At 40.2% G+C, this 27811-nt stretch overlaps 1 protein-coding gene across 5 annotated transcripts in view; it reads right to left on the reverse strand.

Moving 5' to 3' along the window:
* Positions 1–5008: 5008 nt before the first annotated feature.
* Dnajc6 (DnaJ heat shock protein family (Hsp40) member C6) overlaps positions 5009–27811 on the reverse strand; it is a 135775-nt gene continuing 112972 nt past the window's right edge. For all 5 annotated transcript variants that reach the window (XM_042684288.1, XM_042684296.1, XM_042684303.1 and 2 more), the window contains 7 exons: positions 24929–25063; positions 21887–21955; positions 19036–19155; positions 12097–12360; positions 10065–10207; positions 8624–8800; positions 5009–7247 (listed from right to left, as the gene is read on the reverse strand). In XM_042684288.1, the coding sequence (XP_042540222.1) occupies positions 7146–7247; positions 8624–8800; positions 10065–10207; positions 12097–12360; positions 19036–19155; positions 21887–21955; positions 24929–25063 (1010 nt within the window). In that variant the 3' untranslated portion in view covers positions 5009–7145. The remainder of the gene's footprint in view (positions 7248–8623; positions 8801–10064; positions 10208–12096; positions 12361–19035; positions 19156–21886; positions 21956–24928; positions 25064–27811) is intronic.

Raw genomic sequence — 27811 nt, forward strand, 5'->3', positions numbered from 1 at the left:
AGCCAGATAGAGCCCCGCCCTCCGGCCACGGAGCCCCGCCCTTCGGCCACGGAGCCCCGCCCCCAGACCACGGAGCGCCGCCCATGCCGCCGCGGATTCCCGGCCACGCAGAACCCCGCCTCTACTGGTCCAGATCCCTGCCACTCAGAGACTCACTGGTGTCGTTTCCCCATTCCTGCTCTGCTACGCGTAGCCCCGCCCTCTGGTCCATAGCTCCGCCCCCAGATCGCGTAGCCCGCCCTGGCCGAGCCGTATAGCCACACCCTCAGCCTATAGAGTCTGTTTCCAGGCCCTAAAGTCCCGCCCCGCAGGTGCGGGCCATCCTCCTTTTAGGATCGGAGACATCCTAGTAACCCGGTAACCGCCCCAAGCTCCGCCCCGACGTCAGGACCCGACCCTCCCTCCAGCAAATGAAAATGCTCCGTGTCAACCTAGTGGCTTGGAAACCTGCTGAGAGTGAACGTAGAGATGTCCCCCCTGACCTTCTTCAGGGGGATGGAGTGTTTTGTTTTGGCCTTAAAAATCAACTAGTCTGAGGCCTTCCTCTTTTAGGGAAGGAGGTTCAGAAGGGGTAGGAAATTGTGCAGAACAGCTTCTTGAAAGAGGTTAGAAAACTAAAACAGTTGAACTCTTGATTTTACAGGGAAGGGGGGAAATGCGCGTTGAAATTGCTGAGACCTGTGGTACAGTAAGATTGTTTTAGAGATACTGCGTTCACAGAACTGATTGCAGATGTCAGCCCAATGAGCTCCCTTCCCATAACTTAGTCCACTCCTTCCCCCTTCCACAGCTTGGCATGCTCCCTTCCCAGGCAACACTAGGCCCATTTAGTAAAGGCAGTACATAATCAGCCTCCAACCCCCCCTTACCTTGGGATGGCACTCCTCTGGGGCAGCTACCACCATATAAGGCAACAAGAGCCCCTTAGAGTGACCTTCAGGTCCTTGGGCTACTTGGGCAGCAGCCATAAATCCTGGTCTGTCATGATGAGGCCTCTGTCCCCACATGCACACCACAGTCTCTGCCTCCTAACCCCTTCTAGCCCCTCCTAACCCCATTAGGTTATATAGGTCACCTCAGACAATAGCAGGTGCTGCTTCTCACTTCTCCCTTGTGAGAAGGGGTCTTGCCAGGCCCTTTCCCCCGCAATAAACCTTTCTTTATTCTCTGTACCTGGATGTCTGTGTGGCTTCCTGGCAAAGTCTAATTTATTCTAACAATAGCTCATTGTTTTATTGTTCTACTTTATTATTGTGATTAATTTCTTACTGGGACTACTTTATAACTATCACACAAGGTTTGTAAGTGTGTAGAGAAAAAACAAAAAACAGTATCTGTCCAGAATATCGAGCATCAAGTGGGAACTTGGGATATATTCCCTATAGATAAAGGGTCAGGGAACTACTGTACCAAACTCTGAGAACTTGTGAGTTTTGGCTCCTTTGCTGGTGTAGTGAACTAGTAGAGCTTTTTCCATCTTAAGTAATTAAATGTACTGTCCCCCTTCCATTCTCAACCACCACCACCACCACCTGCCCAGTTAGCTGGTGTCCTGAAGGGCCTCAATATAGATTTGCTGAAGCCCTCCCCATCCACCTGAGGCTAGTCACACAGAAAAGAAATGATTTGGGAAAACTATCAAGCCTCCAGAGGCACACTGTGATTTGACCACCTGAAGCACCTGCAGTAAGTATCTGCTTAGAACGAAATACTGAAAAGTGGATGGAAGCAAAATGCCTAAGTATTGATCCCAAGGTTACAGGTATGTCAAAGCAGCAATATTCTAAGATAGTGTTTTTATCCTAATTTGTTCTGTATCCATACCAACTGTTTTTCTCTTTTCATCAAACTACTTTTAAAGAGAAAGGGAAGCCATCTTGGAGACACTTTAGCCACCGGCTGAAAAGTCTACTTTCCTCTTGCCAGAGTTTGTGCTGAAAAATTTTTTTCCACTTACCCAATTCCATATTTCTTCAAAAATATAAGGCAGCAATACCTAAATGTCTAAACCCAACTTACCATCAGTGTAAAATTTGGTTTATAAAATTTGGGCAAATGTCAGGCTGCTTAGAACTAGAATGGAATTCTTAAGATAAATCTAAATATTCTCTCAATTTTACAGATGGTAAAACTAAGGCTCAGGTAATGCCTTGCCATTAAGAAAGCTGTGGGCAGGCCCACAGCTGAACTCTAGAGTCAGATCTTATGTCCTGAAGACAGGGATTAAATATAACAAGATAAACACCTCCTGTTTAAGGGCATTCAAATACATCCATGGAGTTTATATTCTATCAGTACATGCCAAATATATTTGATCAGAGTTTGATGGGATTCAGGAGCCTTCAGATTAAAGACCCAAAGACTCTAGGTGGGTTACGCATTTTTATGGCTATGCTTGAAGAAGCATAGACAGTATAGCAGTTTTAGAGGAGAAAAGCACAGTCTACACTCTTGTTCACTTTCTTCTCCGTCTCTCTGTGCAGCATTTCCTCCTTCTGGACACATAGCATGACACTTTCTGGTAGGTCTTATGACCTACCTTAAGACAAAGTCATAGTGCTGTTTTTAGGTTTTATGGCTAGTTTGGGGAAATGATTTAAGGAAATGACCTCCCTACAGGAACAGGAATATCAGTTTCCACTGTTTGCCTGGGGGGGGGGGGGGGGGAGGAGAATGAAGTAGGTTAGAAACCAGACCCAGACAGTAGCAGACGGTCAGAGAGAAAGTTTGTTTTCTGGGGTTTTCACTGCTGTGCTGTTCTCTAAGCCCCAAGTGTAAAAACACTAGTAAGTTTACTAATAAGTCTCCCTATCCTCCAGTAAGTATCTGCTTCAAATCCCAGCTCAGAGTAAATTGCCCCATCTTCTGTTTCCAGAAGTGAGATTTACAAAACCTTTTTAGAGGGGAGTGATAACACACACCTGTAATACTAGCACTCTCAGGAAGCTGGTGGGGTAGGGGCAGGAGTGGAGGGGGGGTGGGTAAAGGGAGTATGGGGTAGGAGGATTATAAGTTTGAGACCAAGCTGGGCAACAAAGTGTTAGCCCAATGAGCTCCCTTCTCATAGCTTAGTATGCTCCATCCCCTTTCCACAGCTTAGCATGCTCCCTTCCTAGGCAGCACCAGGCCCATTTAGTAAAGGCAGTAAATAGTCAGCCTCCAACCCCCTTGACCTTGGGATGGCACTTCTCTGGGGCAGCTACCACCATATAAGGCAATAAGAGCCCCTTAGAGTGCCCTTCAGGTCTGGGCAGCTACAAGACCCTTATCTACTATTTGGATAGCAGCCATAAATCCTAATCTGATATGATGAAGCCCCTGGCCCACACCTCCACACTGGGGTCTCTGCCTCCTAGCCCCTTCTAGCCCCTCCTAAACCTCCTAGGTTATATAGGTCACCCCAGACAATAGCCGGTGCTTCTTCTCACTTCTCCCTTGTGAGAAGGGGTCTGGCCAGCCCCTTTCCTGCCAATAAACCTTTCTTTGTTCTCTGTACCTGGATGTCTGCGTGGTTTTCTGGCAAAGTCTAAAATGATCTAACACAAAGCAAGACAAATTTATGTGAGAAACAAGACCCGGGTGTCACATCTCCATTAGAGCAGGCCATCCCATCAGGGATTCAGCCAAATGGAAGTATGAGACAGTACTCATTGAAATCAGTAAAGGTTGCTTTTCCTTGGCAAGTCTCCACCATTTTATTCACACGGATCTCGGTCAGCCCTTTCACACCAACAAATGTCAAAATACAAGTTACGTTCAGTTGCTATTTCCTCCTCCACACAGCTTGAGATTTGGTTTTAATTCCATGTCAGATACTGATTTGCAGGATACCCTGTGTCTTGTTTATTGTGATGAGTACCCACTTGACCACAATTTTTACAATTCCTAATTCTTCTACTTCAGGATGGTTAAGAGTCTATTCTAGAAATACAGAAAACTCAGGGAGATAAATCTCTCCAATATAACAGTCTGCATGTAGAAAAATCAGAACCAAACTCCAGCTTTACTGGTTTTACTCACTAGGCCCAAACCATTTCATTTATCTTTAGAATAATCAAAACCCATTCATTGGGTCCAAATTTCATGATCATATTTCTGTCAGGGCAACTGATCTGCTGCTCTGATACAGCCTTGGGGTTGTTTGGTTTGGTTGGTTTGTGTGTGTGTGTGTGTGTGTGTGTGTGTGTGTGTGTAAGAATAGAATCTTTATTTGGTTCTTATTTTAAAGTTATTTCCCTTTCTCCTTAGGAGCAGACTTTGAGAATCACTGTAACATGGCATAGGTATTATATTAAAAGGTCATAAGGCTAGGCCAGTGATTGGGAGACAGGGAAGATGAGTTTCTCCAGAGGCTTCAGGACCAAGGCCATTCCAGATGTACACACTACAATAATGGGGGTATAGAAATCATTTGAAGGGTGGGTTTTTATGGTTGTTTGTTTGTCCGACACATTGACCTTCTTTCTACACAGCCTTTGCCTCAGGCTGCTGGAGTGCTGGGATGATAGGCACGGACATGAATACCACCTCTCTCCGCAGCAAAAACTTTTGATTGACACCATTTATTTACCCGTGAATTTACTGCTTCTGTCTTTAAAGAACTAAAACACCTGAGACTTTTCCATGATAGATGCAGAAGATCAGTCCCTCTGCTTCAGCAAACAAATGCACTTTATTAACATTTTAGCTAGGAGAGAAGAATTTCTATGTGAATTCTTCTTGAAACATGATATTCATTTAGCATTATTGTGTGTGTGTGTGTGTGTGTGTGTGTTTGTGTGTGTGTGTGTATTTGTGTGTGAGTGTCAAGAAAGAAGATGCATGGGTGAGGAAAGTATAAAATTGGAAATCTTTTCCAATTTTTGCCTTTAGGTACAAATGCATTTTATGTTGTCTTTATATTCATTCATTGTCTATACCCTTCCTTCAAAGCAAATCAGCTCAGATAGTTAATTCACATTGGTCATTGTATTCCTACAAGTGCAAAAATAACTTAAATGTCTAAAAATATTTTTGAGCCTTTTAATATACATTACAAATATTTTAGACCAATCACATTTTGTTGTTTAACATATTTACAAAACCAAAATATATTACAATAAATACGAATGGAACCGTTAATCTAATCAACAACAAGCTCTGTCACCACCTGATGTTTAAAAGGAATGCAAACACTTGTTTGGTCTGCATGAGTTAAGAGATCTGAGATAAATAAGAGTCCAGAATTATAATGTATCTGGAAAAGAGATGAAGGCAGCCCCCAACTTGCTAAGTAAGATTCTCTCTCACTGCTAATTACATAATGTTTCATGATATTTTAAACTGTGAACATTAATGAATTATCCAAACATAATACAAAGCTAATATAGTTCTATTATTTCAAAATGTACATGACATCCACATAGTATCCTTTTAATTATCATTATATACTGTAATTCACACAATATCTACATATGTGAATGCGAAAAGAAAAGGTCACAGCAACATGTCTCACATTCCAGTTTTAAATAAGACAAGCACAAACTGGATCAAACATTATTTTATAATATGTTAAGTAGTAACACCTAGTTTGTTATGGTTACCTTGAACAGTTTACAGGTGTACATTCAAAAAGAAAATATCTTTTGAGAGTTTCACATTGTCAATAAAAGGCAAATAATAAATCTTATAACCAAGAGAGAAAGGGGGGGGGGGGAGGAAGAGGAAGAGAGAAAGAGAAAAAGAGAGAGAGAAAGAGAGAGAGACCTAAATAGAACCTAAAGTTTTTTGACATGCTGCTTTTCTGGTACAGTTTGCCACAAGAAAATTGAAACAGAAACAAAAATGATTGTCTTTTGAAAGCTTTAACAAATATTGAGTATGAACCTCTGCCCATTAGCATGAAAATATTTTTGGCCACCTGCTCTGTGTGTGCATATAATATGTATATATTGAATAATATATATATACACATGTTATATGCACATTGTCTATATGTTCAATAGGAGGTCTGCTAAAGCCACAAAATAGCAAACTACTTACTCCTCAAAATGAGAACCAGCCAAACACTGAACTGAAACCAATTGAAGGTTCTTAACATGACTGCTGTTCCTATAGACCTCCAACTACTTCACACCAATAAACCCCTGGAAATAATCCAGGGGCTCAGACTCACTAGGAGGGAGGGGACCTAGCTCCTCAATGTAAATGAGGGATCCTGAAGATCTGTGCATCTTCTATGGTCTTAACCACTCACAAACTGCAGAGCACTGAATCCAGGTTAGCTCTTGGTCTTGACAAACTGTAAAAGGACCAAACTGCTTCACAACATATTACCAGCAAAGAGCATTTTTAAATAAGCAAAAGGAAGGGTTAAAACTTGGTACATCCTTTGAATCCAGTTCAGAGTTATGGTATTAAGAGTTTTTCTTTCACCAATCCCAGTTTTCTAAAAGAAAGTAGCATCTCAACATCCTGACCCAAGATTTCCACAACTTCAGAGTTCCTATTTTCTTTAGCCCGCATTTGCTTTAGTTTTTTACCTTATCCAGGAAGAACACACACAAATCCCTGGGCATTTGCATAAGCACTTCCCACAATCCAAATTTCTTTTCTGTTTATTAGTGCTACTGATCAAGACATACACAGTATTATCCTCAAGGCCAGGGTACATTTCACTAAAAAACAAATACTTGATGGTAATGTTCTGTGTAAATGATGTCTGTGTAAAGCTATGACTCAAGTTATATCTTTCAAAAAAAATCCCAAACCATTCTTAAAAACCATATGTAATCCTATTATTGTAACTCGATGATTAATCATATCCTTGAGAATAAAATGGATGTCATGCCTTCACCTTTGGCGGCCTCAATTTCCCATATTCTCAGGCAAGATGCTGAGTAGGCTCCCCACAGGACAGGCTGGAATGTTGCATGTCAGCACCGTCATCTCCCCACAAGTTCCTCCCCTGCTTTCAATCTTTTATGGCAGGGACTTGGAGAAATCAAACATCCACATTCCTGTGAGAAATTAATCCACAAGTAATTTAACAGTTTAGTACTGGAGATACATTGCTGAAATTTTTGGTTCATCTGTGAAAACCTCAGAATTGTAATACACACTAAGCATTAGCACAGTTTTGTAGTGGAGATAGAAAGGCTCACAAATTAATACAAGGGCTTTTGGCCTTGGTTTTCAAATTCAGACCAGGCATCATTTAGCTCCATAAAAATCATCTTTGCGTACTGTTCATAGGGTTGCCCGGTAGCCTGTAGGTAAAAACAAAGCACATATTAGATCTCACACACTAAAATAATATCTCCATTAAATTCACCGGTAATATGGGTTCTAAGTAATTAAAATGCTCTTCTAGGTTGGGCACCAGGGACTCATACCTGTAATCCTAGCTACTCAGGATCAAGGCTCAAATTCAGACTAAGCAGAAAAGGCTGAGAGACTCTTACTTTACAGAAAAACGCCAGAAGTGGAGGTACGAGTAGTAGAATGCCAGCCTTGATCAAAAAGCCAAGCAAGAGTGCAAGGTCCTGAGTTTAAGCTCAATTGTGGGCACAAAATAAAATAAATGAAATGAAATGAAATAAAATGTTCTTATATTAATCTGTTTCTTTTTTTACAGCCTAATCTGGGTAATAGTAATTATCCTCCTCTGGAAATTCACATAAGGTAATAGTAATTGTCAATAAGTAGCTAACAGAAAGCCTATCAGGCATCAAAAGATCCATCTCTGTTCTTTGGAAGTATCTACCAAACAAGCCAAAGCGTAATAACAACATGTTTCTAGTGCATTATGGTTCAAAACTCCTATTTTTTCCAATTTCTAAATAAAGTGAGGCTCTTGGAGACTCAAAAGAGGGGCAAACAATTTGTGTATTTTCTGGGCTCCACTTCTCTTTTGATTGACTAAACTTCAAATGTAAATGTGAATTCTCATTGATTCTTCTATTCAAGGCAGTCATCAAAAATGTAGAGGGTGGCCCTGAGTTCAAGAGTCAGGACTGGCAAAACAAAAAATTTAGAGGGATGGAAATTAAATAAATACATGGCATTGGTGGCACTTTAATCATAACTTCTTGTCATCTGACTCACTTCTGCCTGAGATGTTTCTGTGAACAGGGCCATCAGATAAAATTTCTAACAACGATGCTCACATGTATCAATGACAACACGACGGGACACAAGCAAGATGATGGGTTTTGTCACATTTTTAAAAGCCTGCTCATTCTCACCAGTTTTGTCAAATACAGAAGTTTTACCACTATCCTGGCTAAACATCCTCTTCTAACTCCAAAGGAGAACAGTTCTCCTTTGTGTGTCTAGCTCTCAGCCTAGTTACACTGTTGCAATATTATATCTAAACGCTAAAAAAGAAAAAAATAACACTGGTGAATGTTGTAACCTTCTCTGTAAGTAAAGTCTCAATTGTATTATTCATACTTTGATTTCTTTTGCACCTGTATGAAGTAGAACTATTTGTTTAGACACCTGATTCCAACCCACGGGCTTAATTTATTAAACCAATGGCCTAATCAGCCAGCAAATGGGAAGTACGATGCTTTTAATACATGCTCATACATTAACAAAATGAAGACCAGACATATGCAAAGACAGGGCAGGTGCTACTCACTTTATCTGGGTGCACGACCAGCACCGCCCTTCTGTACACCTTCTTCACCTGCTCCGGCGTTACCAGGTCTGCCATTCCAACTGGTTTCCACTTGGTCTCCCCAGCCCACAGCACAGTATGCATTGTGGAAAGAAGTGCTCGGATATTTCTCTCTTTACCTTCTATCCATTCCAGGATCTATAAACACAAAGGGGTGGGATTTCAAATATTTTCCAGGCCAGTGGGTTTCTTCCAGGACTCTGGAAAACCTGTCCTGCTTTAGTGAAACCAAATAATAGGAATGTCCTATACACTCTGCCTTCTGAAGAGCTCTTCCTGGAATACTTTCCCACTTCTACCTACCGCTTCAAAAGCCTGCTCAATAATTTCACCTCTGAGAGTTTGAATTTGTTGCTCTATCGCCCCCTAGAGTTAATAATACACTCCTAAAGTATAAACTCAATCAGGTCACACATATTTACTTGCTACCTAACTAAATAATTATTCCTTTCAGAAAGGTCAAACCGGGTCCTACAACATAGCTCAGTGGTAGAATACTTATCTGCCAAACACAGGATTCTGGGATCAATCCCAATCACTGCCCTCTCCCCAAAATAAATCCTTTAAGAAAGCTACTGGGGAATCTGAAAAGGGAAGATTGAGAATTTTAGGGCAGTCTGGGATACATAGCAAGAACCTACCTTTATCCAGGAGTGGTATTCTTTAATACATAATATTTCTGTATCAGAGAACAGATCTAAAAAAGTGCTCTCAAAGGAGGAGAAAATAGAAATAATACATTCCCTTCCTCTTCAAATTCTAATAATTTATCTTTAGAATCTAAGTGCCACTTAGGTAACAAAATCCCATCTTAAAGAGTGTCATTGCTCATCTAAACAAGTAAACAAATCCGTTTACACTGGATGCTGGTGGCTCATACCTGTTATCCTATCTACTGAGAAGGCTGAGATCTAAGGATTGTAGTTCAAAGACAGGCCAACCAGGAAAGTCTGTGATTAATCTCCAATTAATCACCGAAAAGGTTGGAAGTAGAGCTATTCTAGCTCAAGTGGTAGAGTGTTGGCCTCAAGCAAAAAAAGCTCAGGGACAGCACCTGAGCCCTGAATTCAAGCCCCAAAACTGGCATTAAGATAAAAATAAAAATTTAAATAGCATATACAACTTCCCTAAAGCTACTTTGCTCTCAAAGGGCATGACTGTACTCAAATCACAATGTGGTGGATGTCAATACAGTGTTGCCTTTCATAGATGCTACTGTCTGAATGTCTTAAGTCCCACCCAAAATTCATTTGTTGAAGTCCTAACCCCATGCTGATGGCATTATAAAACCAGTCTTTGGGAGGTGATTAGACAATCAGAATTACGCTGATGGATCTTCACGCCTAACTTTGTCACCTGATCTTGTCTTATAGGATAATCACAGAGTCAGTGGCTCACCCACCTTTAATTTCTCAGGATCCATTTCCTTAGCCATTTCCTCCTTTCTCATCTCTGCTATTGTTCGAGGTCCCTTTTTGTCTTTGTGGGCATTAAAACCTTGACTTGAAAGTAAATCTTCAAAGTCAGCTGCTTTTTGCTTCCCTTCTGCAACATAATTTTTGAAAATCATTATGGCTAGGCATATCATACATTTTTATCCCAAAGGACTTCAGAGTCTTCAACGTGCTTTTCCACACATTTATTCTCTTTGCTCTTAGTGTAAAAGATTCCTAAACCCATTTTACAGATGAGAAAAAATGAAGTCCAGAGAACTTAAAAAGACATTTCTAGAGTCACATAACATGTACCTGGTAAGGCTAAGACTGGAGTCTGGCTCATTAAATGCAATTCAATTCCATTTCTACTGTATCCTCTATCTGGATATCATGATAGCTCCTTGTCCTAACTAATTAATGTAGGTGTTTTGACGAGGTTTGGTTTGGTTCTTGGAATCAAAGCATGTTATCATTACCCTGCCCTCCCCTAGCTGACAAATTTAGTTCATCATGCACTCTTTCCCACAACTCAGGGACCAAACTACTCAGATTGGAATTCCAACTCTACCACCTCTTCACAATGTGACCTCAGACAAGTTACTTGGTATCTCTGTGCCCCAATTTCCTCATCTGTAAAATGAGCAGGAAGTCAGGTAACTTGCCTTATGGGGTTGCATGAGAATGAATTGAATGAAAACTTTCAGTGCTTAGGATTGGGGGTGTGACTATCTCAATGTTAATTTAATTCACAAAGCAGAACTATAATACTGCAGTCCAGGGCAAGCCACCAATGTTAGTTTCTGAGTTGAAATCCATTTGCCATCTCTACACATATAGACGCTCTGGACACTCATTCTCTTGTGCACACAAGAAAATGTAAGGGCTCCAAGACTAGAGATTTTGTCTGTCTTGTTCACTGCCTTCTCCTCAGTGTTTTCTTGAATAAAGATCTCCAAGGAGGCACTTACCTCATAGCTATTCAAAACTAAAAATGGTGGAAAAGTCATATGACTATGGAATTGTCCAGAGAATTTCCTGCTACCTCAAGAAGAAACATAATGTCACATAGTCTATCATGTACTGTGAACAGACACCTAGGTCACGGCTGGTATAATGTGGCAGTTAAGAGCAGGACTTCCGGATGGTCAGAGTTCAAGTCCTGGCTCTGTCACTTACTCATTGTATCATGTGGCTTTGTCAATCTGCACTTAGGTCCTTCTATGAAACAATATATGAAAAGCACCTAGGAGAGCACTTGGCATGCAGTAAGCACTCAATAGATGTTAGCCAAGATGGAGAAGAACTAACCACCTGTCCCATAAAGTGAAGGGCCTATTCTCTTCTCCTATTGTAAGGTGTGATCAAACGAACTGATAGAGAAAATAGACCTTTCCATGAACTCAACACACACACACACACACACACACACACATCCATGCAAAGTATATTATTTTTACTCATTGTTAACAAGCCCATATAGAGCTTCCACCAGCCTTGGGTTTTGACATGTTCACAAGTTGCCCAGATATCAGGAATCTACCAATCAGGCCAAGAAAGACTATTTGTCCAGATACATATGCTCTTCTCATTGGGGAACAAGGCAAAACTGACTGTTTTGAAAGGCTCTCAGACTTTACTTCTTCTTTCCAAGGAATAAGAGCCTTAAAATCCATTCACTCTTGTATTTACTTCCTTTCCATATTTATTTAATGTGTACCCCATGCTAGATTCTTGGGATAAGAGAAGGCAGCATAAAAATCTCCTGCTGTGGATAAGACACAATCCTTGTCTTCCATTTAGTTCCGTTCTGGAGAGAGACAGACACATGTGTAGTTGCAGAATTGCAGATGTGTCTGGGAGCACCTCTGGGGTAGGAGCACCAGGCCCCTCCTTCTACAACTGTGAGATTGCCTTAAGACCTGGTGGGTTTTGTGTAAACCCAGGAAGTATGACAAGAAGATAGCTACATCTATCCCAGGCCCACACCAACATCCTCACCCAAATTAGTGGATCCTTTCCCTCGTTCACTCTGGCCTGCAGGCATGGATGAGAAGCTCACGTTGTAGTTGGGTCGGTTTTGGGGGGAGGAGTGTGGCATGCTGGACTGTGGCTTAGGCTGTGACTGCTGCCAGTTGTAGCCCCCAGCCTGCTGCCACCCTCCACCCATGGGCTGGGGAGATGCTTTCTGGGGCGAGCTGAGAGGTGGGAATCCTCCACCTAGTCCAGTCGGTGTGGTGGGTTTGCTGGCAAATGAAGAACTACCTACAGAGCAAAAGACAGAAAGAACATAAGACTATTTTGAATATTCCCTAGCATCTCAAGATATTGTTTGCAGTGATTTTTACTAGAAATTGCCTTGAGTGGTAAAATAATGAACCTTTCTAAATAGGTAATGAAATTATAGGAACGTCTATTATTTCTTTAATCTGCCCCAGAGTAGTGATTTTTCTTAAAGTTACACAGTTAACTTGTGTCAGAATGGAATGAAATTTAGATATTTGACTCCAAGCCAGCAGAGTGAGCCCTGGCTCTTCCCAAAGTGCCAATGTGCTTCAACATCTCAATACCTCAACAGATTGTATTTCTTTATTAGAGCTGAAGCTATCTAATGACAAGAACAGAGAACAACACTAAAGTTCACTCATCAAGGTGTTACTTGAACTTCAAGATTCAATATAGCATTGTTAGTATCCAAGAATAAATCAAATGTTGTAAGTAGCACTAGTTCTACCCTGCTTGCATTTCATTACAGGAGATCTTATGTAAAAAGTGATGATTTCCAAGCTCTCTTTCACCTAACAAACATAAGTAAAGTAACACTTAAAGCAAATCAACTTTCACATGGACCTTTAGAATTTATAAAGCATAGTCATATACATTACTACACCTAAGTGTGTCTACAGGACAATACAAATAGTATTTCTCTGATCCCACTGTGAAGAGAAAGAAATGAAAACTCAGAAAGGTTTGCCGATATACTCATGTTTACACAGCTAGTCACTGGAGACAAACTTGCCCAAATGGACCTTGCCTCGCTTTCCGCACCCCAAAGTTCTCTTCATGAGAATTCAGTCCTTACTAAACTTGGCCTTACTCCCTCCCATTGTTTTTTCTCCTCTATTATTATTCTCCTTCCTTCCCCACCATGGAGGTTGTTATTATGGCCAGAAGACTGGCAACCAATTTGTGTTTGACCCTCAGCTGTTCATTCGCCACTCATTCTTGCATGCATGCGTTTGTTCATTCATGAATTTGTTGAACAACGACTATGCACCAGGCACTGGACTGCACTCTGGGATTATACACAAAACAAGTGCAGAAAATCCCTGCTCTTCTAAAGCCAAGTGAAAATCTTCACCCTGTTGAGCCTCTGTTTCCTTTCTTTCCTTTCCTTTCCTTTTCTTTCCTCTCTTCTTTCTTTCTTTCTTTCTCTCTCTCTTTCTTTCCTTTCCGTCTTTCTTTTTCTTTTCTTCCTTCCTTCCTTTCTTTTTTCTTTTTTTCTGTTGTTGTTAATCATGGGGCTTGAACTCTGGGGCTGAACATTGTCCCTCAGCTCTTCAGTTCAAAGCAAGCACTCTACCACCTGAGCCACAGCACCACTTCCAGTTTTCCTGGTGGTTTATTGGAGATGAGAGTAGGGTGGACCTTCCTGCCAGTGCTGGCTTTGAACCATGATCCTCAGATCTCAGCCTCCTGAATAGCTAGGATTACACGTGTGAGCCACCAGCACTTGGCAAACCTGTTTCTTCATCAATGAAGCTAGAACTGCTTATATCACAGATACAGTATAAAGACACAAAATGCTTCCCACTCTTTGAATTAAGGAAAGTCAGTGGCATTCTACAATAACAAAATTGGCAAATTCCTATGCCAAGCATACTCCCAGACACCTAAAAGTCTCAATAGATACTTGCTAATAAGTAAAGGTAATGCCAGGCTTGTGCAGGACTGTGTTCTGTCCTTGTCATTCTATAACATAGCACATGAAGGGCTGAAGCCCTTTTCCTGTGTCCTTGGGACCTCCTGTCAATCACACACCAACTATAACACCTAAGGCTGGATCTTCCCTCTAAACTGGGGTTTTATTGTATATTTTAAGGATGCTTGATATTTTAAGTCTTGGTAAATATGGAAACGTTAAAAAGCACCCATAATCCTGCAGACTATGACGTGTTCACACATTTAAGAACCACTGCTGAGAACCTCCGTGCCAGGCTGTGGTTGGAGCAGTGAAACAGCAGGTGCCAATCCACTGTATGACTTTGTGATGTCTAATCTTCTGGAACACTTCCATACTGCTCAGCCATTCTAATTGTTAATGCTACTGAAGCGAGGATTCAGAAATACCAAGCGATAGCCAACCCTTGAGGCCAGAACTATCCTCATCAGAAGCTAACAGCAGTGGTCTTCACTCCTTGACAGCTCCTCAGAATTACCTAGGGCCCAGTTCCACCCCAACCCCACTGCTCCCAACTTATACAGCACTGACCATAGTGGGTATTTTAGATTTGATTAGCATTTCTCTCTCCCACTTTACTGTAAGCTCTGAGGAGCATATACACTAACTTCCTTGATTCTTTATTATATCCTGGATGCAGTAAAGCAGGAGTAGATAGAAAAAAATACCTACTGAAAGAGGGACTGATACCCAGCAATCAAAATCCATTATCTGGATGATGAACCAACGGGTCTCTCTTGTAGCCCTCAGCTTTGTGTACTCAAAATATATTTCTGCTTTAGAGTTTTCATCATTCCTTTTTTTTTTTTTTGGTCGGTCATGGGGCTTGAACTCTAGGCTTGGGCGCTGTCCCTGTGCTCTTCAGCTCAAGGAGAGTGCTGCTTTAGAGTTTTTAAAGTTCCTAGAAAGCCTGGGGAAAAATGATTTGAATTTTCCTTTCCCTTGCTTTTCCTCATCATCTATTAACTACTTCTACTGATTTCCTTTAAGTATCAATGATTCTTCTGACATTACTGAGTTCAGAAAATCACCTTGCCCTCCTTTCTCCTCCTCCTCCTCTTGAAGTAGCCAGGCCCTGGCCCTTTCCCTGCTTTCTCCTAGCCCACGCTATTCTTATGGATTCTCTAGAATATATCTAGAGTTACCTTTTTAAAATACCAAGCTAGTTGTTTCCTCAATTTGTACTCAAATCGACATCCAAACCAATTCTGATGTTTTCCCTGAGATGGCCGTATCTATTCAACCCCATCTGTCCCTCCTTTGTCCCACCACGGATTCCAGCTTGTCTGGTTCTGAAACATTGTGTGGGGCTTTTAAACACCCCTGTCCCTCTGCCTGGGCTCCTTTCCATAATGTACATCCTAACTATATCACAAATTCCAATTTAGAGGCCACCTCTGCCCACCTTTCTCTGGTTTAGGTAATCTCAGAACACTGGTGAACTTCTTTAGGCCTATCTCTTTTCCCATGGATAACAGTTGCTATGCCACAGAAAAGCTATTAAACCTGGAAGCTACTAAAACTCCTACTATACCCAAACCACATCCAGACCAATGACATCTAGTGATTCAGCTCATATCAGTGGTGTAATACAATGATTTGGATGTTGGAGTCAGAACTGTTTCATGTGCAAATACCTTCAGGAGCATTCTCGTCTTCTGATTTTTCTGAATTTTAGCTATATGGTTTGGAAGTTTAATTTTTATTTTCTGAGCATTTGCCTCTTAATTCATAGCTCTCACATAGATACCTGTTTATCATGTGATTGTAAAAGAAATACTTAAAATTTTTTAACTTGTATACTTTAAAAAATGGGGAAAAGGCTGGTAACTACCAGCCTTGTGACTTCGGTGTGTAACAGCCCTTACCCCCTAAAGGTTATCAGAAAGATAAAATAGCTTTAAAACACTAAAAATAGTTACTGGAAGATAATAAAATCCTCATCCAACATTATCTGTCATGAGAACTATTTTTATAATTTGACATGTATTTATCCATTTAGCACTTGTTTCTCTTCTACAATCCAAGCTTAAGGAAGGCAGGGGGGTGTTTTTATTTTGACCAAAGTTATTCTGTTGGTGAGAACCAATAGTCCTAACATGTAATCTTAACTACTCAGGAAGCTGAGATCTAAAGACCACAGATTGAAGCTAGTCTGGATAGACAAATGCAAGAGATTGTTACCTCCAACTAGACAGCAAAAAGCAAGAAGTGGAGGTGTGGCTCAAGTGATAGAGTCTGCCTTAAAGTGAAATGTATGTCATATGTGTGTTTGATATAGACCATATAGAATCATATATATGTTTCCATATGTATCTATAAGAGTCATATAGACACATACATATATATCGTATCGATCATATATGACTTATGTGTGGTATATATGTTGTAGATCACAGGTATGTCATAATGTGCTACATATAGATATGTATATCTATATATGACAGAAAGAAGGATTCAAAAAGAATAACATCATAGTAATAATTGCTTCAGGTGAGAATTTTTTCTTTGAGAGCGTGTATCTCCAGGTGGCCCAGGCTGGCCCTGAACTTGCAATCCTTCTGCCTTTGTGTCCTGAATGCTAGGATTATAGATGAATGCCAATATATCTATCAAAAATCACTAATGAGACCAGGCTCCAATGATTCGCACCTGTAATTCCAGCTACTCAGGAGGCTAAAATCTGAGGATCACAGTTCAAAACCAGCCCAGGCAGAAAAGTCCCCATGAGATGCTTATCTCTGATTAATACTCAAAAACCAAAAGTGATTCTTTGGCTCAAAGCGGTAGAGCACTAACCTTGAGCAAAAGAAACTCAGGGACAGCATCCAGGCCCAGAGTTCAAGCCCCAAGACTGGCAAACAAACAAACAAACACAAATGGTGATAAAACCATTAGTTAAAAGCCGAATGGAAAACAGTATATTTTCAAATAGGATTATGTCAGAATATCTCCCCAGATTAAAAAAGGAAACTGGCAACTTTACAGTGAACCAACCTGGCAGACTGCACCTTATCCCAGGGATCAAAGTTAACATCATACCCAAACTCAAACTTTCTCCATTGCCCTATATCCTTCCAATATCAACATCAGAAAAACTGGAGAAAAGGCTGAAGAATGTTTCCAGTATAGAACAATCTTTAAAAATATGACAATTAAATTCAAGATGTGAATGCAAGAGAAGACTTTCCCACCAAAATTTTAAAATAATACCTAAGCCACGCCATGATTTGTCATCTCCTTCCTTTCCTTGTTTTGCACAGGATTTGTGAGTGCTTGCTGGGGAGCTGAACTTCTGAATGTTATAGCCTTGGGTGTGTAGGAGTCCCTACCCCAAAAGGTTATTAGAAAAATAAAATAGCTATAAAACACTAAAAATAGTTCCCAGAAGATAATAAAACCTTCATCCAATACTATCTGTCATGAGAACTAGTTTTATAATTTGACATGCATTTATCCATTGGCACTCCTTTCCCTTCTACAATCTGAGCTTAAGGAAGGCAGGGGGGTGTTTTTGTTTTGACCAACAGCATTTAGAAAATATCTGTTATATGAATAAATGTCCAAAAATGAACAATGAAAGAGGGTTTATTATGGTCATTGTTTTCTTTGTTTTTTACTTCTGACATTTTCCTCCCCATTAACTACACTGCTGGTCAGTTTGTAAAAATCCATACAAACAAAAGACTGTCATTTTTCCAGAGTGTTTTTCACAATAGCTTAGTGGGTAAAGGCTGAGTTCCTTGGGTGTGTGGTTCGGAAAACACTGGATGGTTTTAATTACTGCAAAAACATTGATCCTAGAAAAGAATGAATGTGCATGGTGATGTTCTTTGACAAGAATCCAATATCCAGGAGGCTCAAGTCATCTTCACCAAGAAAACTCTTTTAAAGAAGTAGTTTGTTGGACTACATGTTCTCAAGCCCTTTCTTCTTATTTTCTTTGCTTCCTTCCCTTGGGCAGTGCCAGGATTCACACTGCCATGTGGAGTCTACATTCTCAGAAAGTGCTACTGAGGCATCTGGAGTCAAATTTTCTATAGGGAATGTGAGCATAACTGCCTTCTGATGAAATCGTGACTTTATCAGAATCTTGACTTTCCATCTGCTTTCTTTACACGGTGCATGTGTGTGGAGGAGGGACTGCGGTGTGAAGTTGTGGCTTCACTTTTACTAGGAAGGTGTGCATGAGTCATTCTCTAAGCTCTTTTTGCTTCAATAATTTTTTTAGACAGGGTCTTGTGCTTTTGACAAGGGATGGCCTGAGACAAGAATCCTCCCATCTATATTCTCCCACATAGCTGATATCACAGATATGTGACACTATGACTGGCTTAATAATTGAGATAGAGAACTCACTATCATTTTTCCTTGGCTGTCTTTGAACTGCAATCCTCCTGATCTGTTCTTCTAGTCAAGTTTAAAAAAAATTTTAGGAACTCTCAAAATTATTTTACATAGTCATCTTCGCTCCATACTTTTTGCTCATAACTTAATGTAAACTTCAAATTTCAAATAGTAACATGAAGTCAGATTCTACTTAAATCTCAGCTGGGTGTATGCCTGAGGCTAAGACAGGAAGATTTTGGGTTGGAGACAGCCTAGCCTCACAGGTAATATGACAGTGAGGCTTGTGAATGGCTGTCACCACATGGCATAGTCTGACCAGCTTCATCGCTTTCTTTTGCCCTGCATATTGTCTTTGATAGCTCTAGTGCCATGTACTCCTGTTCACTCCCACTTGATCCCTACTCCACACACAAAACCAGGCATTAAGAGAAATGAATTAATGTAGATTATTTCCAACCTAATATTTGAGGCCTTTTTGAAACAGCCAAACTCAGCCTTCAGAATATGACTTAAGAATGCTCATTATATTAAGTCTCAGCAATACTGATGTATTGTGACACTCAGTATTTAAACGTGAGTCTTTTTAGCTTCAATATAGTTATTTCTATCTTTGCCTGATAGGTTTGTACCTAGTGTCCCGAGGTCAGCAAAAGGATCCAGCGTCTGGGGCTTGTTCTGATGGGTGGGAGTGCCATGCGAGGATCCTGTGGGGCTGGTGGCAGCAGATTTGCTCCCCATCCCAAAACCTCCTGCAAAGGAAAGAGGGTCATTGACAATGAGTACATTGTTCGAAGTAGAACTCTAAAACTCAGAATTTGAAAGCTACTGTTCATTTGTCTCTTAGGAAAATTAAGACAAGAGTGGAAATGTCTCATATGTTTCTAGAGAGTCTCTCTGACTTGGACTATAGCAAGGACAAAGCACAGTACAGACACCAGCTCTTTCCTGGCCCTACAGGTGAACTGTCCTTTCCAGTGCTGACCTCTCGTGGTTTCCTTCCGACTTCCTTCAAATATCTGAAGTCAGATCTGGATTTTGGTTCGGCCCCTCTCTGATTCACATTGAGCACATTGCTTTAATATCTGTGAGCTTCAACATTTTTGGTGCCCAACCTGGGGCTTGAATTTAGGGTCTGGGCAGTATCCCTGAGCTTTATCACTCCAGGCTGGCACTCTACCACTTGAGCCGCAGTTCCACTTCCCACTGTTTTTTGCTGGCTAATTGGAGATAGAGTCTTCTCGTCTTGCCTTCCCAGATTGGCTTCAAACTATGATCCTCAGATCTCAGCCTCCTGAGTAGCTAGGATTACAGGTGTGAGCCACCAGGGTCCAGCTCAAAATTCTTTTTTAAAGAGGGAATGTACAAAATCAAAATCACGTTCAATAAAAGCAAGAAGTATACAAATGAGATCACATCAGATTTGAAAGTACATAGCAAGGAAAATAGTGAACAAAATAAAAAGGCAACCTATGGAATCATAAAAATATTTGATAACCATATATCTGCTAAAACATTAACATTCACAATATATTTTTTTAAAAAGCTAGGGTCGAGAGGTAAAGTGCCAGCCAAGCAAGCAAATCAAGTGAGCATGAGCCCCTGAGTTCAAAACCTCATATTTCAAAGTAAATAAATAAATTAAATAAACAAAAATAGGGGAAAGAATTAAACAATGTCTTCTTCAAAGAATTGCATATAGTTACAAGCATATAAAAATTCTCAACATAACTAATCATTATGAAAATAAAAACCAGAATAACAAAAAGATTATTAACCTCATACCTGTTTGGATGGTTATGCTAGACAGATAGATGATAGATGATAGATAGATTGATAGATAGATAGATAGACAGACAGACAGATAGAGCTGGTGAGACGATACATCCTTGTGTACTATTGGTGAGTATAAAAATGATGCAGCTACTAGTGACAATGGTATGAAGTTCCCTCAAAAATTAGAAGTAGAACTAAACATGATCCACCAATTCCCATTTCCAGATATATATTCAAGGAATTGAAGGCAGGATCAATGAACTATTTGCATCCTCCTGTTCATCAGTGTTATACACAACAGCCAAGAGGTGGAAGCAATGTCAATGTCCATCACAGGTAAGAAGCAGAGAACATATGTAATTTATGTACAGTGGCATATTATTCAGCCTTAAAAAATGAAAGAAATGTTTTCACATGCTACAACATGGATGAACCTTGGGACATTTTTGTGAAGCAAAATAAGCCAGTCACAAAAAGGCTAATACTGTTAGGAGTCTACTTACATCAAATATCTAAAATAGTCCAACTCAAAGAAATACAAAGAGGAGAGTGAAAAATGTGGAGTTGTTTCCTGGTATATAGGATTTCAGTAATGCATGTTGGAGGAGCAAGGATCAGGAGACCAGTTGTAAAATAAGGTACATGCATTTGACAACATTCTACTGTATGCATAGAAACTAGATGAAGGGCAAACTTCATAGTATAGCTTTTTCTTGTTGCTGTTTGTTTCTTGTGCACATCCTGGGGCTTGAACTCAGGGCCTGGGCACTCCTTCAGCTTTTTGTGCTCAAAGCTAGCACCCTACCACATGAGCTATAGCTTTACTTCTGACTTTTTGGGTTAATTGGAGATAAGTGTCTCACAGACTTTCCTGCCCGGGCTGGCTTGAACTACAGTCTTCCGATCTCAGCCTCCTGAGTAACTAGACAGGCATGAGTCACTGGTGCTTGGCTGTTATTGCTTTTTTGGGGGGGGTTCGGTTGTGGGGCCTGAACTCTGGGCCTGGGCGCTGTCCCTCAGCTCTTCAGCTCAAGGCTAGCGCTCTACCACTTGAGCCACAGCGCCACTTCCGGCTTTTTTTTTTCTGATTATGTGGTGTTGAGGAATTGAACCCAGGGCCTCAGGCATGCAAGGCAAGCGCTCTACCACTGAGCCACCTTCCCAGCCCTGTTATTGCTTTTTAAAACCATAATAAAAACAAAAGGAAGCAGTAATTGCTTCAGAAAGTTGAGCTAAGTACATTTTTATATGTGTATACACATGCTCACACTTATGTTGGCAAGAATACCAACACACCAAACAACTCTCTGTAAATGTCAGAATAGCTGTGAGAGAGACCTTACTTATTACAAATAAATCCTACCCTAATAAGTAATTTGGAAAGAATCTTTACATTAATTCAGCATCTACTCTATGCCAGAAACTTATATATGTCATTTAAACTTACCAACTATATAGAATAAAAGTTATTACCCCATATTTCAGGTAAGAAAACTGAAGCTCAGACATGTCCAAAAATTTGTAAATAGTAGATCTGACATAGCAAAATTAAACAGTATATACTTAGCATTTTCCCATGTCACCAGGATATGAATCTTTAGGAAAAAATCAACACCAATTACCCAGGTGTGCTTTGTGTAATTTCCATTATGTAAATACTTCCATGAATGAAGAAGTGAGTACAGAACACAACCTGTAGACCTTTACCTGGTTTGGCGTGCCAGTCCCAAGCTCCAGAAACATCTGGCTGAATGTTCACAGCAGGAGTACTGGAAGCTGCAAATAGAGAGAAGAAAAAGAATGAACACAAGCTAGCTCAGAATGCTCTTTTCTGAGTCCACACAGGATCAAAGCATCTTTTCTGTACTCTGTATGGTTTCTCAAGATTCTGTGGGTTTATGGGTCCATTCTTTCTCTGCAGTTTGGGATGCTTTCTGCCTGCATCTATTGTTGCTTACAAGAGGCTTGGTAGGAGCCATATGTGCTTTGTCTTTAGCTCACCTTTGCCTTACTTCCATATCCTCATACTTGAATTACTAATTGTCCATCTGTCTGTCTTCTTTAAATTGTGAGTCCCTTGAAGTCAAGAACTGTCTTATTCATCTTTGTGTATTCCAATTTTATACTTAACACAGTGCAATAAACATGAAGAGGGGAAAGCTAGGCTCTGGTGGTTTGTGCCTGCAATCCTAGATACTTAGGAGGGTGAAATCTGGAGAATTGGTTTGTCAGCCCAGGAAGACAAGTCCGTAAGGTTCCATCTCCAATATATCCCTTATGGAGCCTACCTCAAACAAAGCACAATACCAGAGAGCAGAGGCCTAAAAAGACATACTAACTATCCACAGGAAACTTAAAACCAGCCAGACATAGTAACATACAAATACAAAAAAAGTTCCCAATATTTTAATCCTTATTTTATTGTGGTTAGTTATTAATACTTCCAAAATCATGTCCTAAACAATTCTTCTCTTAAAAAAAATTTTCAAATGGGCACCAGTAGCTGCTTACCTTTGTAATCCTAACTACTCAGATTTGAGGATCCTGGTTCTAAGCCAGCTCAGGTAAGAAAATCCATAAGGTTCTGATCTCCAATTTACCACCAAAAAGCTGGAAGTAAACATGTGGCTCAAGTGGTAGAGCATTAGTCTTGATTTAAAAAGCTCAGGGAAGTGCGTAGGCCCTGAATTGCAGGACCAGCACACACAAAAAAAAATTAAAGTAAATTTGCAAGAGCAAACCAATGTCCACCTAAAAGATACGTCCAGGAAGATCCCAGGCAGCCATACTCCTCTATTCTACCCTCTCAGCATGAAACAGCCTGGAGCAGTCAGTGCCCCTGTTCCCTAAAGGCAGTTCAGGTTTTCGTTCAAGAGGGGAGAATGAGGAAAGGGGGATCTGTTAGGTAGATAGGCACAAAAATTGGCAGGCATAACACATGGCAGATGGTAAGTGTCCCATCATAGCATTTCTTGTTCCCACAGTGCCCCAGGCTTCTGCTCAAATGTTTCTTCTTCCCATAATGCTGCTCAAAGACATCTTCCCATAATGTCCTGGGTGCCCATTCAACCAATGAAAAGAGCCAGGATGGAGCATGCACAAGCCATCAAACAATCAGTGCAAAGCCCAAGGAAGAAGATATGAGAGCATCCCTGTACAAGAGCCTTCCATTAGACTCCTGAGCCTCTCTGCAGACTCATTTCTTACCCTTCATAGCTCTCCTTCACTTTCAAATAAGCTTACTTTCTGTATACCTTAAGAAGAAAATAAAAAGAATAGGGGCTCAATAAATACTTAATTGCATTTGAAGGTGATATCTCTTGATTTTTAAGAAGAGCTTGATGATACCTTCTAGAAACCCAAGGAAAGTACCCCAGGGATCTGGCAGGGATCTGTTCCTCCCACCCCACTCCTTGCCCCCCCAAATACAGAGTCTTACCTCTCTGTACTATCCTACAGGGAAATGATGCAAGTGACAGTAGATTGAAAATTGCTTTCAAAGGAGGGATAATGGCTCTCATTCACTGCCACAATAGAGACTAAAACGAGTGTGGCTACAAAACAAAGGCGTGCTGGCTAGTCTAAATTGGTGACAAACAACATGCTATTACCAGCTCACAAGAAGAACTGGACCCAGGCCACTATGTGGCAGTCACTATGTCAACAGTCACCAAAAATAGCCCTCTTATCAAAGCAATGATTTTGAAGTACTAGACTCAGGAAAAAAGTATAGCCTCTACAGTGACCACTATGCATCAAAGAAATGTTGATAGAGAAAAAAAATCTAGTTAATGTACTACTTACATATTAGATATAGATAATATCTTCTGTGTGCCAGTAATTCTTCCAAGCATTAGGTGCCTTGATGAACAAAACAAACTTCCCTGTGTTAATAAATCTCAGTCATACTGAGAGCTTGGTTTAAATCACACTAGCTACATTTCAGGTGTTCTACAGCTAGCTACATGGCCAGTGACCATCACATTACATAGAAGGACACCACATCAGGATAGTATGTCTCCAACTCTGCTACATAGAGTACTAATCACATGGATAATGATATAATATTTTGTTAATTTAAGACTCTGATGTTGGCACATTTCAAAGATTTATTTCCAATCAGGATGCATCTATCAATCAATTTAAAACGGCTGAGTCTTTTTGTTCTTTTTTAGAGGTGTGTGCCAGTCCTGGGGCTTGAACTTAGGGCGAACGCACTGTCCCTGAGCTTTCTTTACTCAAGGCTGGTGCTCTACCACATGGGCCACATGCCATTCCAGCTTTTTCTGAGTAGTTTATTGGAGATAAGAGTCTCATGGACTTTCCTGCCTGTGTTGGCTTCAATGGCAATCTCAGATCCCAGCCTCCCAAGGAGCTAGGATCATAAGCATAAGCCACCAGCACCCAGCTTTGTTGTTCAGCTCTTTTACTGGTACGTAAAATAGCAATATAGCCTACATTCAACAATGCCTTATGTGTCTGTGTAAACAGCAATAATTATAATTTATTATAAAGAATTCCATCAAATAAGTTTAGGAAAAGTTGAATAAAACAATGTTCAGCAAGTTTTTTTCTTCTATAAGACACTCTATTGATTTTGATATGTTAATGTGAATTGTTCATTTCTATGGGTTTTCTCTAAAAACAAAAATGCACTTACACAATTACTTTTGCTTTTATATCTGAACAGTTGGTATGTGTCTTGTAGAAAACTCTGCACCACTGAATCAATATAAAATTCTTTCTTACCATGCACTGTGGGTGAAGGACTTCTAGTAGGCTGTAGAAAGGGGTCACTGGAAGCATTAGATGTGCTCAGAAAAGAACCCAGCAGATCCTGACCTGATGGCTTAGAAGGTGCTCCAAATGGGTCAAAGGTAGCACCTAGAAAACAATGGGGAAATGTATTTATTTGTCCCATACATTCGTTTATTCTATAAATACTGAAGAGTCATCACTATTGTCGAGTCCTAGGCCAAAAACTTGAAAAATCAGGATGATAACTACTTCCTAGCATGCACCATAGGCCCATTCTATACCAAATTCTTTCTCCAGGCCTAACAGTACAACACAAGGATCTCTGATCACAAAAGAAAACTTTACTTTGGTGCAAATGCAGTCATTATATTCAATATACACTATGTAAAAAATGTGGTTAGGGGGGCAGGGGAGTAAAGGGGTGAAAATATCCTAACTTAAAACCTAACATGAAATTGTAACCCCATTGTACAATTCCCTTAAAATAACAATACATAGGCGTACAGCAAAAAAAAGAAAGAAAGACAACCTCACCTCTGCAGACAAAGGCAAGTCCAGAGTTAGTTCTGAGGTAAACAACAATGTGCTAGGAAACAGATGCAGATTTAGTGAAGCAAAGAAAAGTGTATGAATGATTAAGAAGAGTGAGGAAAGTGGGATGCCATAGTTAACCAGCAAAATGCCATGACCACTGTATCATCCTTTCTGAGGACAGTTCACTAAAACCATGTGTTCTCAGCTGTTCCTCTATTTTTTCCCTATTAGTGATTTCATCTTCCTTTGTAATGATGACACTGAGACCCAGAAAGAACCCCACAAACTTAGCTTCTTGCCCATGATTAAGGCTGGAATTCATGATCAAGTCTTACTGCTTATAGTCAAGTGATTAAAATCACCAAGATGAATGGGGATAATTGACCTTTTCTCATTGTTGAACTAGGTAGAAAACCAGCTTCATCCCCCTGCAGTGAAAAGTCACTTCCTATCCTCTAAGAACTGCTAATGAGTATTCGCTGCCAGGAGTGGAATTGGGTCAATTCTAAGACATGAGATGCAAACCAGTTAACAGATAAATCACATCCCCAATTCATGCAAGACATAATAAGGCTTACTACGTTTCTAACTACGACTTCCCTGCTGTAATATCTTCCCAACACTTTGCTGGGCAGCAGATTAGACTCATGTGGCAGCAATGGCACTGACTGTGTTTTGGGCACTTTGTAAGACAATATACATCCCTTACCACATATAATCCATACAATGAAATTTGTAGGGTAATTGCAAGAGAAAACTAGGTTAATCTGTCTATATCTATGTTTGAAGCAAACTCAAGGAAGATGTTTAAGTTTTCTATTACTTGGTATACTTTTAGTATCATCTTATATTACAGGCATTCCCAAATAACTAAGCATGAAAAGTTGTGTATCACCAACAAGAGTTCAGTTTTCTCTTTCCAGAAATTCTGGTTAAGTATTATCCCCAACTAAGGATATCAGGTTTTCAGTAAGGTTACCCAGAGATATAAGTCTTGATCCTGTGTTTCTAATCCAGGGGATTAAAACTTCCAGGGGAATAAAAACTTGAGTTGTAGACCAGGTCTGCTATTAACAGTTAGGAATGCTCAGGCAAGTCAATCAACAGATCTAGTACACACTTTCATTATATGCAGACTGAAACATATAATGAATTCACATCTAAATCCCTTCCCGGCACTGACACTGGAACACAACTACCAGTGTGGTACTGTGGTTAGACTATCAAAGTCACACAAAGCACTTGATCTTAAAACTTGACTACCATGTAGTATGCTTTCTTGGGGATTTTATTTTCCAGACAGTTTTTCTCTGGTGGATCAGAACTAGATAGAAGGAAGTGGGGAAGAAATAATCATGGTCTAGGATTTAGGACACCTGATTTCCTATCCTGGATCCACTAAAAACCAATGTAGGAGCTTGAAGCTCAGTACTCACACTTTGATTCTGATGCTATTTTCACAAAGGATGCTTCCAGTTAAGCTATACAAACCGAGACTAGCCCAGAGCCTTCTGAGAAGTGTAGGATGAGCTTGGTGGGAGAAAATTCTTACAGTATACCACAGACCTAGAGAGTTAAGACATGTCCTTCTACCCTTCCTAATGTGGTATCCCCTTGATTAATGGTAACAATGACAGAGGAAAGATACTTTGAGTTGGTTCTTCAGAAGTAGTAATGGAGCTCTGCTTATCCAGCCATGCTGTCTTGCAAATGTCAAAAGGCTGTGAAGGGCCAATCATAGGAAGGCTTAAGCCATTGGTAATGGGCAGATAAAACTCACTGCACCACACCGGGCTTAATCTCCTTACTCAGGACCAATTGCTCCATTTGTGTTGATTCTGTGGCTAAAATAAGTCCTTTGAGCCTGTTTTGAAGTAACTATTACAAAGTAACTATTCACTCTGAATAACCAAAGCATAATTCAGGAAAATATGGCACCAGGAAGGTATTACAGGTAACTCAAAAGGAAAAAAAGCTGAAGTCATATAGCTGAGTTGGCTATTTTGGGGGACCCTAGCCAATCAATTACCAGCAATATGAACTAAAACCATTAATTTATTTCTGAACCTCCATTTCCTCAACTATAAAATGGGGATACTGGAAGCATTTATCTAATGTGATTTTGTAAGAAATGAATTGTCCTCTAGTTTTTTATTCTACATCTTTCAAGTGGTAAGTATCTTACAAACATTGTCTATTAAAATTTTTTAGTAATAATTAATCTATCTACCTCTCTAAGCAGAAGTAATGAAAGGAGCTCAGGACATCAAGTCTTGAGAAAAGAAGAGTTGAAAATATGGCCCTAGTAACAGAATGGCTGCCTAGCAAGTGGGAAGTCCT

Source organism: Dipodomys spectabilis, unplaced genomic scaffold, assembly GCF_019054845.1.
Source record: "Dipodomys spectabilis isolate Male_0828 unplaced genomic scaffold, ASM1905484v1 ptg000002l, whole genome shotgun sequence".
NCBI lineage: Eukaryota > Metazoa > Chordata > Mammalia > Rodentia > Heteromyidae > Dipodomys > Dipodomys spectabilis.